At 43.7% G+C, this 15,962-nt stretch overlaps 2 protein-coding genes across 2 annotated transcripts; both read left to right on the top strand.

Annotated features, from left to right (window-relative positions):
* Positions 1-3,114: 3,114 nt before the first annotated feature.
* Positions 3,115-10,316, top strand: CYP71 (cyclophilin71). The gene is made up of 14 exons (XM_048689830.2): positions 3,115-3,428; positions 3,532-3,617; positions 3,768-3,856; positions 4,098-4,337; positions 4,422-4,543; positions 5,102-5,177; positions 5,598-5,705; positions 5,792-5,968; positions 6,892-7,109; positions 7,245-7,377; positions 7,512-7,735; positions 7,989-8,142; positions 8,235-8,337; positions 9,964-10,316. Exons 1-13 carry the CDS (start codon positions 3,193-3,195, stop codon positions 8,316-8,318), a joined length of 1,947 nt encoding a protein of 648 aa, XP_048545787.1. The 5' UTR covers positions 3,115-3,192; the 3' UTR covers positions 8,319-8,337; positions 9,964-10,316.
* A 1,599-nt stretch (positions 10,317-11,915) lies between these two features.
* LOC125524802 (monodehydroascorbate reductase 4, cytosolic) lies at positions 11,916-14,907 on the top strand. The gene is made up of 10 exons (XM_048689828.2): positions 11,916-12,108; positions 12,212-12,283; positions 12,431-12,482; positions 12,625-12,705; positions 13,030-13,148; positions 13,300-13,519; positions 13,656-13,774; positions 13,864-13,989; positions 14,158-14,298; positions 14,414-14,907. The coding sequence occupies exons 1-10, from the start codon at positions 12,055-12,057 to the stop codon at positions 14,735-14,737; spliced, it is 1,308 nt and encodes a 435-aa protein (XP_048545785.1). The 5' UTR covers positions 11,916-12,054; the 3' UTR covers positions 14,738-14,907.
* Positions 14,908-15,962: the final 1,055 nt, after the last annotated feature.

Here is a 15,962-nt window from a genome sequence, read left to right as displayed (position 1 = left end):
CCAGGGCATCTGCCCCGATCCAGATCCAGACGGGATCGGGTGAGGAAGGGGAAGTGGGGAATCGGGGGAGTGGGCATAGGGTTTACGGTTGGGGAGTGGGGGTTATGGGGGAAGCAGGGAGAGGTGGGCCGACCTGGTTCGGGAGGCCAGCTGGGCCGATTGGCCCCATTGGGCCAGGGGTTGCTCTCTCTCTCCCTTGTCCTTTTCTTTTAGTTTTCCTTTTTTAGCAGCTTTTGCATTTTCTTTTTAGCCAATAATGACTTTGCAAAATTGTGCCATTAGCTAAAAAATTTCAAAGAATTAAAGTGCACTATCACAAAAAGGTTGGGAGGCTTTTGGAATAGTTGCCAATTTTATAAATTAAAAAGGGCATTTAATTTATTGCTTAGGTCACTGTTTTAAGTAGTTTAGGCCACTCAAACCTTTTGCAAAAATGTTGGTTCACCACCAATATTAGTTGTGGAATATTTGGCACATGATGAACAATTTTGTTTTCATGTTTGAGAAAATTGAATTTTTGACATAAATTTGAAAATGAGATTTGGACTGGAATAGAATCAAAGTGAGATTAGCAACAGTAACAATGATGACAAGGCATCATTTAAAGGTGATTACTGTAGCATGATTCTCGGGGTGTTACATGTTGGCTCCCACATGTTCCATGATGATCTCATTGGATGAACCACGATGTCGGGGATTCAATCAATCCCGTATACAATTCCCTTTGTCCATGGGTATGTTACTTACCCGAGATTCGATCGTCGGTATCCCCATACCTCGTTTAATCTCGTTACCGGCAAGTCTCTTTACTCGTTCCGTAACACATGATCCTGTGGCTAACTCCTTAGTCACATTGAGCTTGTTATGATGATGCATTACCGAGTGGGCCCAGAGATACCTCTCCGTCATACGGAGTGACAAATCCCAGTCTCGATTCGTGCCAACCCAATAGACACTTTCGGTGATACCTGTAGTGCACCTTTATAGCCACACAGTTACGTTGTGACGTTTGATACACCCAAAGCATTCCTACGGTATCCGGGAGTTGCACAATCTCATGGTCTAAGGAAATGATACTTGACATTACAAAAGCTCTAGCAAATAAACTACACGATCTTGTGCTATGCTTAGAATTGGGTCTTGTCCATCACACCATTCTCCTAGTGATGCGATCCCGTTATCAACGACATCCAATGTCCATGGTTAGGAAACCATAACCATCTATTGATCAACGAGCTAGTCAACTAGAGGCTTACTAGGAACATGTTGTGGTCTATGTATTCACACATGTATTACGGTTTTCGGTCAATATAATTATACCATGAACAATAGACAATTATCATGAACAAGGAAATATACTAATAACTATTTTATTATTGCCTCCAGGGTATATTTCCAACAAAAACCATATAAAATTATTGTAAACATGGCATGAATACTTTATAAATTATAGATACGTTGGAGACGTATCAGATGCCTATATACATGATTATTGCCTTGGATATCGTCATGATTATTTGCTTTTCTATCAATTTCCCAACAGTAATTTGTTTACCCATCGTATGCTATCTTCAAGAAAGAAGCCTTTAGTGAAAACTATGGGCCTCGGGTCTACTTTTATCATATATAAAATCATAAAAATACTCCGCTACGATTTTACTTTATTTATTTTATTTTCTATTTTTGTTCAGTCTATCTACCAAATACCATACAATTTAATCTTGCATGTAACCGCCGAGGGATTGACAACCCCTTGTTCCTGTTGGCTTGCAATGATTTGTTGTTTGTGTGCAGATGCTACCAACAAGGTGTTGCGTGGTTCTGCTACTGGATTGATAACCTTGTTCTTAACCACCTGGGGGTGTGGAAGTAGAGGGGGGAACTGGGGGTGGCGGAGGTGAAACCTGACATAACCACCTGGGGTAGAGAGAGTGCAGTGGCAAGAGGGGTGGAGAGAGGGCTGGATCCGACGAAAGCAAGTCTAGGAGTGGCCAGATCAGCACCATGGTGCCTGCCACCACTGCTCATGGATGCTATGGAGGGGAGCCGCCATCAGTGGAAGCAGCCGCTCGTGGCGCTGCTCATCTTCCCCAAAGGAGCACGGGACAATCGCTCCCCTCTTACCCGATTGGAGGCTCGCTCGCATCCGATGCTCATCATACGAATTGCCGCCTCTCATGGCATCGTTCATCCGACAACGACATACCTTGTGACGAATGCGGATGCGCGGAGGACCGACGCTAGAGGAGGCAGGTGGGGTGCGTGGGGAGTTGCGGGATTTTTTTCTAAGGACGAAGGTGTATGGGAGATTAGGGTTGTGGAATTAATGGCTTAACCGTACATCAAACCATGATTGATGGCTTGATGCTAAACCTCAAGAGGATTTTGATCGTCACATCCTTTGATTAGACATATATAAGATGTAAAGTGCCTGCCTTCCGTGCGAAAGTCCTATTATGATCTCGAGCTCAAATGCACCCCGATGAACAATAAAATCGAAAAAATGTTAAAAAATTCAAAAGATTCTATTTTTTGTGGTATGACAAATGTTTTGTATGCTTGCATCAGCACGAAATCACATTTGTGGAAGTCGTGAAAAAAACAGTACTCCAAAATATTTTCAAAACTAGCATTTTTGGAGCATCGATTTTGTTTTTTTGCCACAACTTCCATAAATGTCATTTCATGCTAAATTTTTTCAAGCATACAAAACATTTGTCAAAGTTTATCATCAATTTTTTAGATTTCTTTGAATTTGTTTACTAATGTTTTTTATTTTACTGTTCATCAGGATGCATTTGAGCTCCGGAGCATATAGTCCATGTCCCTTTCTGTGGTGATTTTTTATATGAGTAAGTAGATAAGTACTCCCTCCGTCCCGTAATGTAGTCGAAAAACGTTAGTGCATTATGAGACGGAGAGAGTAAATAGGTAGTAGAAGTAGATAGATAGATAGATATATTCTCTTTCCGGCAAAAAGAAAAAAGAAAGGAAAATCAATGATGTCAAAAAGGAAAGAAAGGAAAATCAAACTCGGGGTTTTCGTATTAGGCCAGTTTGGGCCGTACGAAACTGTAGTACTGGACCTATGCTAGTAAACCCCCGTAATATTTCGCCCTACCTTCTCGAGGCCCCGAGCGCGGACACCCCCAAATCCCCGGAACCCTAGTGAAGAGAAGGCTCGAGTTCTACATGGCGACGACGAGCGAGTCCACCGCCAACTCCACCGTAACGAGCGCGACGGCCGACGGAGGCACAGAGCGTGAGCAAGAGCACGGCAATGCCGCGACTGCCGCCCCTGCCGTGGTGCAGCAGGAGGAGGAGGGGGAAGAGTTGATCGGTCCGGGCCCCGCGCCGGCGCGGCAGCGGCAGAAGCGCCCGCTCCAGTTCGAGCAGGCTTTCCTCGACGCCCTCCCCTCCGCCGCCATGTGCGTCTCCTCCTCCTCGCCGTTTAGTGCCATAGGATTTGTGAGGCGCTTGTGTCTGCTTCGTGGAGCAGTGGCTAACTGTGGCGGCGGTTGCCTTCTGCAGGTACGAGAAGAGTTATATGCATAGGGACGTCGTCACGCACGTCGCCGTTTCCCCCGCTGACTTCTTCATTACCGGGAGCGCAGATGGTAATTTCTTGCACACCGTGACCTGTTTTGTGCGCAGTAGTGTTTTCTGGTAGTGGATGAATCGACACTTTAGATCCATGCACCTATCAGTTTCCTTCGGCTTCTGGGAAAAGTTGGCTGATTCTGTTTCATGTTTTCTATTCTCCAAAGGACATCTGAAATTCTGGAAGAAGAAGCCCAGTGGAATCGAATTTGCTAAACATTTTCGGTCTCATCTCAGTCCTATCGAAGGCTTAGCTGTGAGTGCACACGTTCTTATGTTCACTTGTTCAGTTCAGATATTATGATGCTGCATAGTACATTTAGCTTGTTAGTTGCCACTACCTCCGATCCGTAAAAAGTGTTGCAGTTTTGAACTAACCCCAGTTCAAAACTAGTTCAAGACGGCGACACTTATTTTGGATCGGAGGGAGCACTATTGATTGCACTCACTTGCCATAGTACAAAGAATTGCAATTATAGCGTGATCCAGTAATGCAGGTCAGTGTTGATGGCTTACTTTGCTGCACGATCTCTAACGACCGGTCTGTCAAGATATATGATGTTGTAAACTATGACATGATGTTCATGATGCGCCTCCCGTTTGTCCCTGGGGCGATTGAGTGGGTTTATCGGCAGGGTGATGTTAAACCGAAACTTGCTGTTAGTGACCGGAATACATCTTATGTTCACATATATGACACTCATTCTGGTTCAAATGATCCCATCATCTCCAAAGAGGTATTTTTTGTTGTTGCCTTCTATGTTTCTTTGTGAATTCAAGTAACTAAAGGATTTGTACTTACTGAGCTTCTCTCACTGCAGATTCATGCTGGCCCTGTAAAAGTTATGAAATATAACCATGCCCAGGATGTTGTGATATCTGCTGATGCCAAAGGACTCTTGGAGTATTGGTCTCCATCTACCCTTAAGTTTCCAGAGGATGCGTATGTTCTGGCTTCTTGGAGTTATTTTCAGCATCATGTTTCTTCTGATTTTTTCTTTGCCAGAACACTTTGCAGAACAATTGCAAACTTGAGTCTGAGTACATACTTCCACTTTCTAGTACTTTTGGTGAAAACTTGGCAACTGAAACAATGTAACAGATAGTATATGGTTGAACCCTGCAAGTTCTAATTAGGTATTGGTATGCTAAGTAGAGATGCATGAGTTGAACTGTTGAAGCGATAAAATACCAACTTCTGCTGAAAACTGGCAACTGAACAGTGTAACAGTAGTATATGGGCGAATGTGTAAGTTCTTATTAAATATTTGTATGTCAAGTAAAGATGCTTGAGTTGAAGGGATAACATATTTATAATTTTCCAACTTTAAATCTTGTTCTGCACGCCTAGGTGTTTCTGGTTGGATTAGTATTTTAATATCTATACCTTCAACTGCTATAGTGCTATGAGGTCTACTTTCACGATACTTATATTATACATTGATAAATGCATTAACCCATTGACTTATCAATGCTTGACATTGCTATCTGCTTTTCGCAGGGTGAATTTTCGTTTAAAAACAGATACAAATCTATTTGAACTTGCAAAATGCAAGACTAGTGTGTCTGCCATTGAGGTACCTTTTTATGTGATCCTTGTGTGATTAGCGTATACTGCTTCTTCATTACTTAGTTAGGCATACAATTGCACAACAAGGACTTCGAATGCTTTGCAGCAGAATAAATTTATACTCCCAAACAATAACACAGACTGCCACACATTGTGCATTCTTTCTTTCTACCAGCATACCACTTCAATGATAGAGACACCTGAATTTGTAAGATATATCCACCCTATCACATCAGTAGTTGGCTAGATCACTTCATAGATACCTTAATATAATATAATGGGCCAAAAATGATGTCAATCGTTTTGAAAAAAAGAACTACATAGGTCTAGTGCATTATCAAATCTGATACTTTTTAGAAACGACAATCACTGTTATTATTGTAATTATGACTGGAATAGCTCTACTTAATGAGCTGGTCTTTCCCAGGTGAGCAACGATGGCACTCAATTTGTGGTCACGTCCCCTGACCGCAGGATAAGGGTATTTTGGTTCAAAACTGGTAAGTTAAGACGCGTGTATGATGAGTCCCTTGAGGTAAGATACTTCCTCTGTCCAATGCTTGCACATCACAAGTATATATGTTCGGTTTGTAATTTTGGACTGAATATTGTTGCTTGTAGGTGGCACAAGATCTTCAGAAAAGTGATGTTCCGTTGTATCATCTTGATGCTATTGATTTTGGGAGAAGAATGGCTGTCGAGAAGGAAATAGAAAAGACAGAAAATGTTCCTCAACCTAATGCTGTATTCGATGAGAGCTGCAACTTCCTTATTTATGCCACCCTTTTGGGCATAAAGGTATGCCTTCGTTCCTTCCTTTTCCATTGTTTTCTTTAGGGCATGTACAATGGTTGATAAGACAGTCTTATCTTAAGTCTTGCATGTAATTTAGAGATGACAAAAAAGGATGTCTACAATGGGTCGTCTCTTAGCCTTATCTTCAATAACTAGCTATTCCTAAAAACATGGTGGGACAACATATTGTGCTAAGGGATCATCTATTGTCTTCTCTTAAATAAGAGAAGACGAGCCTTTTCTTATGAGTTCTCTCTCCTCCACCTCATCATTTATCCTATGTGTCACTCCTAAGATAGCACCATTGTACATGCCCTTACATTTGGTTCTTTAGGCCCTTCCCAGCGCTCCACGGTGTACAGGTGCTAAGGGTGCCACATAGGCAAAAATATGATGCGGCAAAGCATTTAAAGAGGAGAGAGACCATTATGGTGACCCCAATAAGAACCAATGCTAAGCACGTGGATCTAGACAAAAAGACTATCAACCAGTACATGAAGGAGTTTTATTACTAAACAATTAAATAGAGGAGGCTTAGCTACAAAACCTAAGCACCGATGCATTGGGGACATTAGTTGCTAAGCATTTTAATGCACTTAGCACCTCACTTTAGCACCAATGCATTGGGAGAGGTCTTATGTACTTCGATATTACCAGTCCATTTTTGTTGTGTAGTTACTTTTACATTCTGGTTACAATTCTCAAGGAAATTTATCATTGATGTTAAAGAATCTGACAAAACATTTATACATATATTTGCTCATGGTGAGCCATTGACCTTTTATCACACATACTAAATCATGTTCTGCTCCTAGTCGCTGATCTCATATATGAATAATGACAATGTGTACTTCTGTCTGGCATCTTACACCAGCTACTAAGTGAAACATCTTTCTGTAAGACTTCTAAACATCATATATATGCAGGTTGTAAATTTGCACACAAATAAGGTTCCCCGTATCCTGGGGAAGGTAGAGAACAATGAGAGGTTTCTGAGAATTGCTCTATACCAAGGCGACAAAGGCAACAAGAAGGTTAGGAAAATCCCTTCAATAGCTGCTAATGTCAATGACACGAAGGAGCCTTTGTCAGACCCTACTCTGTTATGTTGTGCCTTCAAGAAACACCGAATATATACCTTTAGGTATGCCAGTTCAAGCATTTCAGGAGAATATTTAATTGGCTGGTTTTAAACTTCCTGGAAGGCTCTTCTGAACTTTGTTCATATATGTTATTTCTTGGAAGTTTAACATCCTTTTTCGTCCTTATTACTGTACAGTCGTAGAGAACCTGAAGAGCCTGAAGATGCCACTAAGGGTAGGGATGTTTTCAATGAAAAACCCCCACCAGAAGAACTTTTGTCTGTATCAGAATTAGGGAAGACTGCTACGACATCACTACCTGACAATTTGGTATGTTTTCTCAACATTTAGATGTGGCTGTTACTCCTTTGGTGAATGCCATTAATATCCGGATTGTATGTGAAATCAGTATCTATCTGTCATTTTGCATTGCCTGAATCTGTTAAATTCTTTATCTATTTCAGGTGTTTCATACTTCAATGGGTGATATTCACTTGAGACTATATCCAGAAGAGTGTCCAAAAACTGTGGAAAATTTCACTACTCACTGCCGAAATGGTTATTATGATAATCTCATATTTCATCGCGTAATTAAAGGATTCATGGTCCAGACTGGGGATCCTTTGGGGGATGGTACTGGTGGGCAATCAATCTGGGGCAGGGAGTTTGAAGATGAATTCCACAAAAGGTATTTTAGCTATATGACACATTTTTCTTGTTTGCACAAATGAGTCTTTTTTTTTTCCTTCTCAATGTACATTAGTCGATTATATGGTAAATTTATTACTCAGGGAAAAACTATTTATGGTGTTAAAAAAACAATATATTTATGGTCGACTAAATACAGTTTTGACGTATGCACTGCCTTGTTGTTGAAGAGACCTTTTATGGATGATCTATCCCTTAGGCTTACAGTGTCAACTTTATTGGTCATATTGCAGCTTGAGACATGACAGGCCATTTACACTTTCAATGGCTAACGCGGGACCAAATACTAATGGTTCTCAATTCTTTATCACCACTGTGGCTACTCCATGGCTAGATAACAAACATACAGTGTTTGGTAGAGTTGTGAAAGGGATGGATGTTGTTCAGGTATCAAACTTTTGCATATTCCCTTTTAGTGCCTGAACGTTGTCTTTTCATTTCCTTTATTGTCTTCTTAACATTTCATTTTGTGTTTAAAGCAAATTGAGAAGGTCAAGACGGACAAGAATGACAAGCCATATCAGGATGTGAAGATCTTGAATGTTACAGTTCCCAAGACATAAGCTCCTGTTTAATCAATTGGTCAGTGGTTCTCTCGCCTTTTTTTCCTTTAACATCACCACTCACTTCACGATTTTGGTCTGTTCTGGACTTAATTTTCAAGTTGCCTTGTTGTACATCTGGGGGCAAACTTGTCCATGTTTGAAAATATGTTCCTGTATTAACAGTCTGTTTATCTAATACTCCCTCCGTCCCAAAATAAGGAGTGAATAGCATAAAACTACCACTTTTCGTGTTAGGGTTCCAAAAAACTACCAAAAATTTGTTTGTTACTGATACCTACCAGAATCGGCGTCGGCTGTTTCATAAAACCCAAATCACTGAGTGCTTATTTGACTGTTTGTTTGACTGTTAACTTACATGTGTGGCCCACATGTCAGTTGTCTCCTACCTCTCTTTCTTCTCTCCCTCTTCTCCCCTGATCTGTCTTGAGCACTGCCTGTAAAAAATGGGAGAAAGCCACCCACTCCGGCGATGCAACGAGCATGCAAGCAGGGCAACGCGGCCGCGCGCAGCGGCACGCTGCAGTAGGAGAGGTGGGCATGCACTGCTTGATCTGGAGCTTGGGGCGCCATGGCGGCTCGGTGTTCCTGCGGGACAAGAGAGCTTAGAGAAAGGGAAATGAGAAGATGGGGAGGAGAGATGGCACACGCACAGCGGCGGAGCTCCCACCAGCGAGGGACACGGGACAACGGGGAGGCTGAACGGTGCTGGACGCGGGACATCACTGGCAAGGAGCAACGACGGCGGTGGCGGCAAGGAGCAGTAGGTAGTAGCGGCAAGGAGCGCAGCAGCTAGCGGCAGGGAGGAGGAGGAGCAGCTAGCGGCAGGGAGGAGCAGTGGCGGCGGCGGCCATAGGCGAGGCAGGTGAAGTCCAGACCGGCTGGATCCTCATGATCTCCGATTGCTTTTTCAAATAAATTACAAGGACCCAATTGCTTACTTAAAATATTTGTAGGGACCTGATTGCTTTTTTTAGAAAATATTTGCAGGGACCTGATTGCTTTAAAAAAATAGGGGTTATTCTGTAAAAATGAGGGCATATTTCTAAATTCTAAAAAAAATTGAGGGATTGAAGAATTTTATTTTTATTTGAGTGAGGAAGAGAAACTCACACATAGGCTCCACAGGTAGGTTAACTGTCAAACAAACAGTCAAAGAAACGGTTATCTTACGTGCAGGCCCCAACTGTCATAATCACGTTCAATTGATAAGCACTCGGCGATTTGGGATTTTTGAAACAGCCGACACCGATTCTGGTAGGTATCAGTCTCAAACAAATTTTTGGTAGTTTTTCGGTACCCTAACGCGAAAAGTGGTAGTTTTATGCTATTTCACTCCAAAATAAGTGACGTGGTTTTGGTTCAAACTAAAAGCATGTCACTGTCTTGAGGAACAAGATGCACAGTTTCTGAGGCTCGGCTGCATGATTGAAAGTGATTAGTAATTCAATCTGTTTTGATGGGCTAGATTTTGTCCCCTATTTTCAATTGTTTTTGCAATCAATAGTATACCATGCCATAGATGCAGGGAGGGTGCGTTTGATTTGTCATAATTAGTTTCCTCTTCCTTTTGGTGGATTTCTTTTCATCAATGTTTGGCTCCATCATTCATTGCCATCGTTCTCATGTCACATACCTTGTGCAGGGTTGCTACATCACGGGCCTTATGATGATTTGCTGACCTGTTGCTACATCAGGAGAGGTGTTGTTTTCTGCTGTGGTGCTTGGAGTTTGGCCTTCTTCAGCAGAGGGAGCAGGACCAATGCAACTTGTGTCTTGGGTAATGTCTGCGGTACGAAAGCAACAGTGAGCCTTTGAACGAGAAGCATGGATCAAAAGCAAACCATAACATTTTTCTCTGTCGACAGAATTATCTCCCAACGTTAGTAGGGGAAAGCTAACAGATGTTCCCAATTTTTTCACGGGTTAAGCTTGTAACTTGATGAGAATGGTCAATGGAAAATATTTGATAGTAATAAATTCCATTTATTGTATTTATATATTGCTTAACGTGAGGATTGTTGCTTGCCGATGCATTGGTCACCGGCCCTTTTACGAAAGTATTGGCGGTAGGGTCCGCGTATGCACTGCGCCGCGGAAAACAGAGTAGACTGCCTGTCCTGCACTGCCTGATGTCTCTACTCAGACATCACCAGCCACTAATCTAATCATGCGCCAGATTCCATCGCACAGATGTACTACTACCCATTTATCTAATCATGCGCCAGATTCCATCACACAGATGAACTACTACCCATTTCTCAATCTACTCTTTCTCATTTCCATTGTTCAAGAATTCAGGTCAGTTAATCGTATTCACAAGCTGGCCGAGTCAAATAGCACATATTCATCGTGTTAACTTGTTAGGCCGATTACCCATTAACTTGTGGGCAAAGAAACCCTAAAATTTTGCCCCGTAATCCCTCCTCAATAACTAGGGTTTGACCAAATAGTAGTACTACCTCTCTCAGTTTACAGGGCGTGCGCGTGTCCCTAGATCATCAATTTGACCAACCTAATACAAGTCATATATTACAAAAAATATATTAATATAAACTTCAGATGTTCTATTTTCAAACTGTATAATTTTTGTGTTATATAGTTTATATTAAGGTGATAAAATTGGCAATCTAGGTATACGCGTAGGACTTGTAAACTGAAACGGAGGTAGTATATTTTGGTATATTACATAGTTGAGAGCATGAGAGTATGGTATAATACATAAAAAACTAGATATATGTTGACAAGTTTCTATTTAATCTATCAATTAATGGTCCACCGATTAATCCAGTTAATAACCCGATTCACCGATTAATCGTTACTCCCAAGCCAACCGAGCAGCTATGAGGAAACATTGTAGTACGTCTATCATCATAGCATGCATGCCCGTAGCCACATAAGTACAAATACTTACAAAGGATAGGCACTGAATGCACCATTGAATGAGTGCGACGAGGAATGGCAGTGGGTGATAACGTGGGGTGCGGGGTGCAGATCCTACCGTCAAGGACACTGGTGGTAGGGTATAATAGCCTATCGCCAGAAACTTTGACGGTAGGGTATTTTTCACGTTACGACGGCGTAGTTAAACTCTACCGTCACAAACCGTGGCGGTAGCATGTTATACCATGCCGCCGAGGACTATGACGGTAGGAAAAATGATCATATTTTTTTAAAAAAATCAATATGGGATCAGATTCGGCTAAACTTTCAAAAAAGTTCAAAACATCAAATCTCGCCGGCACCAGGTCGACCGAGGTTGACGGCTGAATTGATGGTGGCTGACCAAGTGTGGACGGACAGGAAGGTGGAATCTGTCCTTCGGTTAGCCGTCGGTGTGTGTGTTCCTTTTCTATCGGTATAATAATGCCACCCGTGAACCTGGACTCGGTAGGAGGCCCATATGACAGTGAATCTTACTTCAGCTCTTAGGTTTGCATTCCATTCTGTTTTTTTCTTTCTCATCCCTGTTCTTCATTCCGGTGGGGAAAGGCTAGTTAGCCGCCACCGAGGAAATAGTGACCCCATTGGGTCAACCCTGGGTCGGCCACGCGGACAGGACACGGCCCGCGCCAAAAGCAGCGGAAACGTAAGCGGCCAACGGAGGTGAGGGAATAAAAAGCCAGCGAACGGCCGCGTTTTCCTCCCACCTTCCTCTCCTCCTCCCCTCTCCTCCGCCCTTCCGTTTCTTCCTCGCAATTCGCTGCTGCGCTCCATCCATCGATCTGTCGGGGAGATGGCGTCGGAGAAGCACTTCAAGTACGTCATCCTCGGCGGCGGCGTCGCGGCGGTCCGTACTCTCCTCCCTCCGAGTCTCTGCTTCCTGTCGTCTCTGTGGAATGCATGTTTTGGTTGGATTCTCACGCTTGTCTCTGTTTTGTGTGACATGACAGGGATACGCCGCGAGGGAGTTCGGCAAGCAGGGCGTCCAGCCCGGGGAGCTCGCCATCATCTCCAAGGAGTCCGTACGTCGCTCTACCTTCCCGCCCGCCGCATGACCTCTTCCCAAATCCAACCATTTCTTCTACCCCAAAACACAAAAAGAAATTTGGGACCGACCCTGTCTAACGGTCAACCTGATGTTGTTGTTGCTCTTGTGTTTGCGTTTTCAGGTGGCTCCGTATGAGCGCCCTGCGCTCAGCAAGGGCTACCTCTTTCCCCAGAGTAAGAAACATGCCCGCCCGCCCCCCCCCCCCCCCCCCCCCCCCCCCGCCTGCAGTGCAGACACAACAGCTGACTGAATTTTTGTTACCCGCCGCAGCGCTTGTCGCTCCACTCTAAACGTGTCTTCCTTCCGTGCAAGCAGATGCCGCCAGGCTTCCAGGATTCCACACCTGCGTCGGGGGCGGCGGGGAGAAGCTCTTGCCCGAATGGTACACGGAAAAAGGTGAGGAATATGTCCTGTCCCCATTGCGGAGAGTGGTTGGTTACCCATTCTTTAAGATTAACCAGAGCAAACTACGTGATGATTAGTCAAAACATAACTGAGGAGTTTTCTTGGAGTTTATGTTACTTTAGAGACCTTTTACGGTACATCTAAGATATATGGGCCATCCATTTTAGTGAACCAACGCATCGGATTGACCAACACCAACAGAACAGCATGTCTCGAGTTTATGTTACTATTATCTGACAGCTTAGGCACCAGAAAAGAGCATCTAGTGTGTTCTCTGTAAGATTTTTGCACTTCTGAGCAAGTGTCTGTCTGCAGGCATTGAGCTGATCCTGAGCACCGAAATTGTCAAGGCTGATCTTGCCTCCAAGACATTGACCAGTGCAGCTGGAGCAACCTTCACCTATGAGACCTTGCTCATTGCCACTGGCTCCTCGGTGAGTTCCCAACTGTTAATTTCTCATTGCAAAATAAATAACCTGCAGCTTGCGCTATTGGTACTGAACTTGTTAATCTTACTTTTGCCGAGTCAGTCTTCTCTTCATAAATATGTGCACTCATTGTATCTGTATTTCTCTGCTTGCTCAGACCATAAAGCTCATTGACTTTGGCGTTCAAGGAGCAGAATCAAACAACATATTGTATCTAAGGGAAATTGATGACGCCGACAAGTTGGTCGCAGCTATGCAAGCAAAGAAGGATGGGAAGGCCGTCGTTGTTGGAGGTGGCTACATAGGACTTGAGCTCAGCGCAGCACTGAAGATCAACAATTTCGATGTCACTATGGTGTACCCAGAGCCGTGGTGCAGTAAGTCTGACTGTTCTTGTCTGTTAAGCTTATTTTTTTGAATATTTAGCAGCAAAGAAACACCAAGGTCTCGATACTTACACACATGGACGATAACGTTGATGCAATCTCACATGGGGAATGCCATCTTTTGCAGTGCCCCGTCTCTTCACTGCCGGCATTGCTCATTTCTACGAGGGTTACTACGCTAGCAAAGGAATCAATATCGTGAAGGGTACTGTGGCCAGTGGTTTTGATGCTGATGCCAATGGAGATGTGAGTTCTGAGTATACTCTACAATTTCAGTTTGATAGTGGTGTTTGAAGTGAAGGACTTGAATCTGTTTTTCTCTCTTTGCTTGGCAGGTTAGTGTGGTGAAGCTGAAGGATGGAAGAGTACTGGATGCGGACATTGTCATCGTCGGAGTCGGTGGCAGGCCGCTGACAGGCCTCTTCAAAGGCCAAGTTGAAGAGGAGAAGGGTGGACTCAAGGTTAGTTTCACTCTTGTGCTGATGAATGCATCCAACTGACACTTGGACAAAATATTATCCAACTGATTGGCTCAACCTAATTAGCAACTGTACACATCACTTTGTGCATCTTGTCCTTGCCGCTGCCTTAAGGTTTGACATTATCTTCTATCTTGTGTTTTCACCCAGACTGACACATTCTTCGAAACAAGCGTCGCTGGTGTATATGCCATCGGTGATGTGGCGACTTTCCCCATGAAGCTGTACGACGAGCTGAGGAGAGTGGAGCACGTCGACCATGCTCGGAAATCAGCCGAGCAGGCAGTAAAGGTGAGCAATCCTCGTTAGGCCCCATTCACAAACCCGGTAGGATTCATTCAACTGTTTGTTTTCCAGTGAAAGTCCACATGACATGTAACACAAGCGTTTTTCAATTTATATGTAGGCGATCAAGGCCAAGGAGTCCGGCGAGTCCGTGGCGGAGTACGACTACCTGCCCTACTTCTACTCGAGGTCGTTCGACGTCGCGTGGCAGTTCTACGGCGACAACGTTGGCGAGACGGTGCTGTTCGGGGACAACGACCCAGCGGCGGCTAAGCCCAAGTTCGGCACCTACTGGGTCAAGGACGGCAAGGTCATCGGTGTGTTCCTAGAGGGTGGCTCCGCCGACGAGAATCAGGCCATCGCCAAGGTCGCCAGGGCCCAGCCGCCGGTGGCCGACGTGGAGGCGCTCGGCAAGGAAGGCCTTGATTTCGCCACCAAGATCTGAAGATTCCTCTTATCTATTCTACGCGTGTAAATTTTGTGTTTGTCCCTCCCCTGCCGATGCTTCCTAGTTCCTAGTTCAGAAGTGTGATTCGATTTTTCATTGGAGTTTGATGGTGTTGCTGTGACCACTATGGCAGAATCCGAATAAATTTAGTAGCATCTCTGGTTCTACATTCTTTTAGGTTATACGTATATCTCTGCTTCTAGTTGGCAAGGCAGAATTTCATGCCAAACGAACAAGACCAAAGGGAACTGGGTTCCAAATGAGGTCTTCCCTGATAAAATTCTTGGTGGATTTTAGTTGAAAATATGAAAATTAATTCTACCATGAGCCGATCCCGGTTCGTAGGCCGAACTTTATCAAGCAGAAAAGAAGCAATGCTTGGACAAGTTTGGGGGACATAGCAAGCGCTCTAAGGCCCACACAACGCAATTCATGCTTAGGGGAGGTGCTTAAAAAAACTCAGTTTTTCTGAAACATCGGTGCTAATTTATAGACGGTAAATGCTTAAATCCTATAAAGATAAGCACTCAAGCTTAAGAAAAAATGGTTTTATTTACCAAGCAACCCCACCCCCTAAGTACCTTGCCTTGTACAAGGCCTGAAAAGTGCGGAGTAAAAAGGTGAAACTCCTCGCTTCATGTTTTCTTCCTTTCCAGCTTGTTGCGGGTAATCTGGGCTCTTGTTGCGGGGAATCAGGGCTTTTTTTCGACCTATATAAAAACTGCTAGAATGAGGCCCGACGGTCTTAACTCCTAATGCTACTCCTACTGCTATTGCTATTGTTACTGCTTTTGGGCAAATGCAGTGGAATGGTATTTGTATTTGCACCAGAGAAGGAAGCTCGGTGACAGATAAACCGGGATTTAATAATAAGAAGAAAGCAATCATAGTACATGGCACACACTGTTGACGAATGAGATTGATGTCCCAAGCCTTGGGAGGAGCTATATCCGACATGTCACCTTGCGGCGTTCGGTCGGCTCTTTGGTCTCAGACCGCTACCCGCTACTACTGGACTTGGACGCGGAACTCCGCATGGGCAGAAGTATGGTGAATGTTCAGATTGTTACAGACTGTTCTGTTTTAGACAGATTCTGTTTTTGATGCATAGTTTGTTTGTTTTGATGAAACTATCAATTCCTATCTATGGATTAAGCCGTGGAAAAGTTATATTACAGTAGCTATAATGCAAAAGAAATATGAATTGGTTTTCAACAGTACT

Source organism: Triticum urartu, chromosome 7A (genome assembly GCF_056163025.1).
Source record: "Triticum urartu cultivar PI428250 chromosome 7A, HENAU_Tu73, whole genome shotgun sequence".
Lineage (NCBI taxonomy): Eukaryota > Viridiplantae > Streptophyta > Magnoliopsida > Poales > Poaceae > Triticum > Triticum urartu.
This window is presented reverse-complemented; position numbering and strand designations above follow the sequence as displayed.

What these genes read in the sequence shown, in the direction of transcription:
- LOC125524802 (XM_048689828.2), top strand. Translation starts at nt 12,055, where the DNA reads ATGGCGTCGGAGAAGCACTTCAAGTACGTCATCCTCGGCGGCGGCGTC. An exon ending in CCATCATCTCCAAGGAGTCC is followed by an intron (nt 12,284 to 12,430) that starts GTACGTCGCTCT and finishes TTGCGTTTTCAG; the next exon opens with GTGGCTCCGTATGAGCGCCC. An exon ending in TCATTGCCACTGGCTCCTCG is followed by an intron (nt 13,149 to 13,299) that starts GTGAGTTCCCAA and finishes CTGCTTGCTCAG; the next exon opens with ACCATAAAGCTCATTGACTT.
- CYP71 (XM_048689830.2), top strand. Translation starts at nt 3,193, where the DNA reads ATGGCGACGACGAGCGAGTCCACCGCCAACTCCACCGTAACGAGCGCG. An exon ending in GCCCTCCCCTCCGCCGCCAT is followed by an intron (nt 3,429 to 3,531) that starts GTGCGTCTCCTC and finishes TGCCTTCTGCAG; the next exon opens with GTACGAGAAGAGTTATATGC. An exon ending in GTCCTATCGAAGGCTTAGCT is followed by an intron (nt 3,857 to 4,097) that starts GTGAGTGCACAC and finishes CCAGTAATGCAG; the next exon opens with GTCAGTGTTGATGGCTTACT.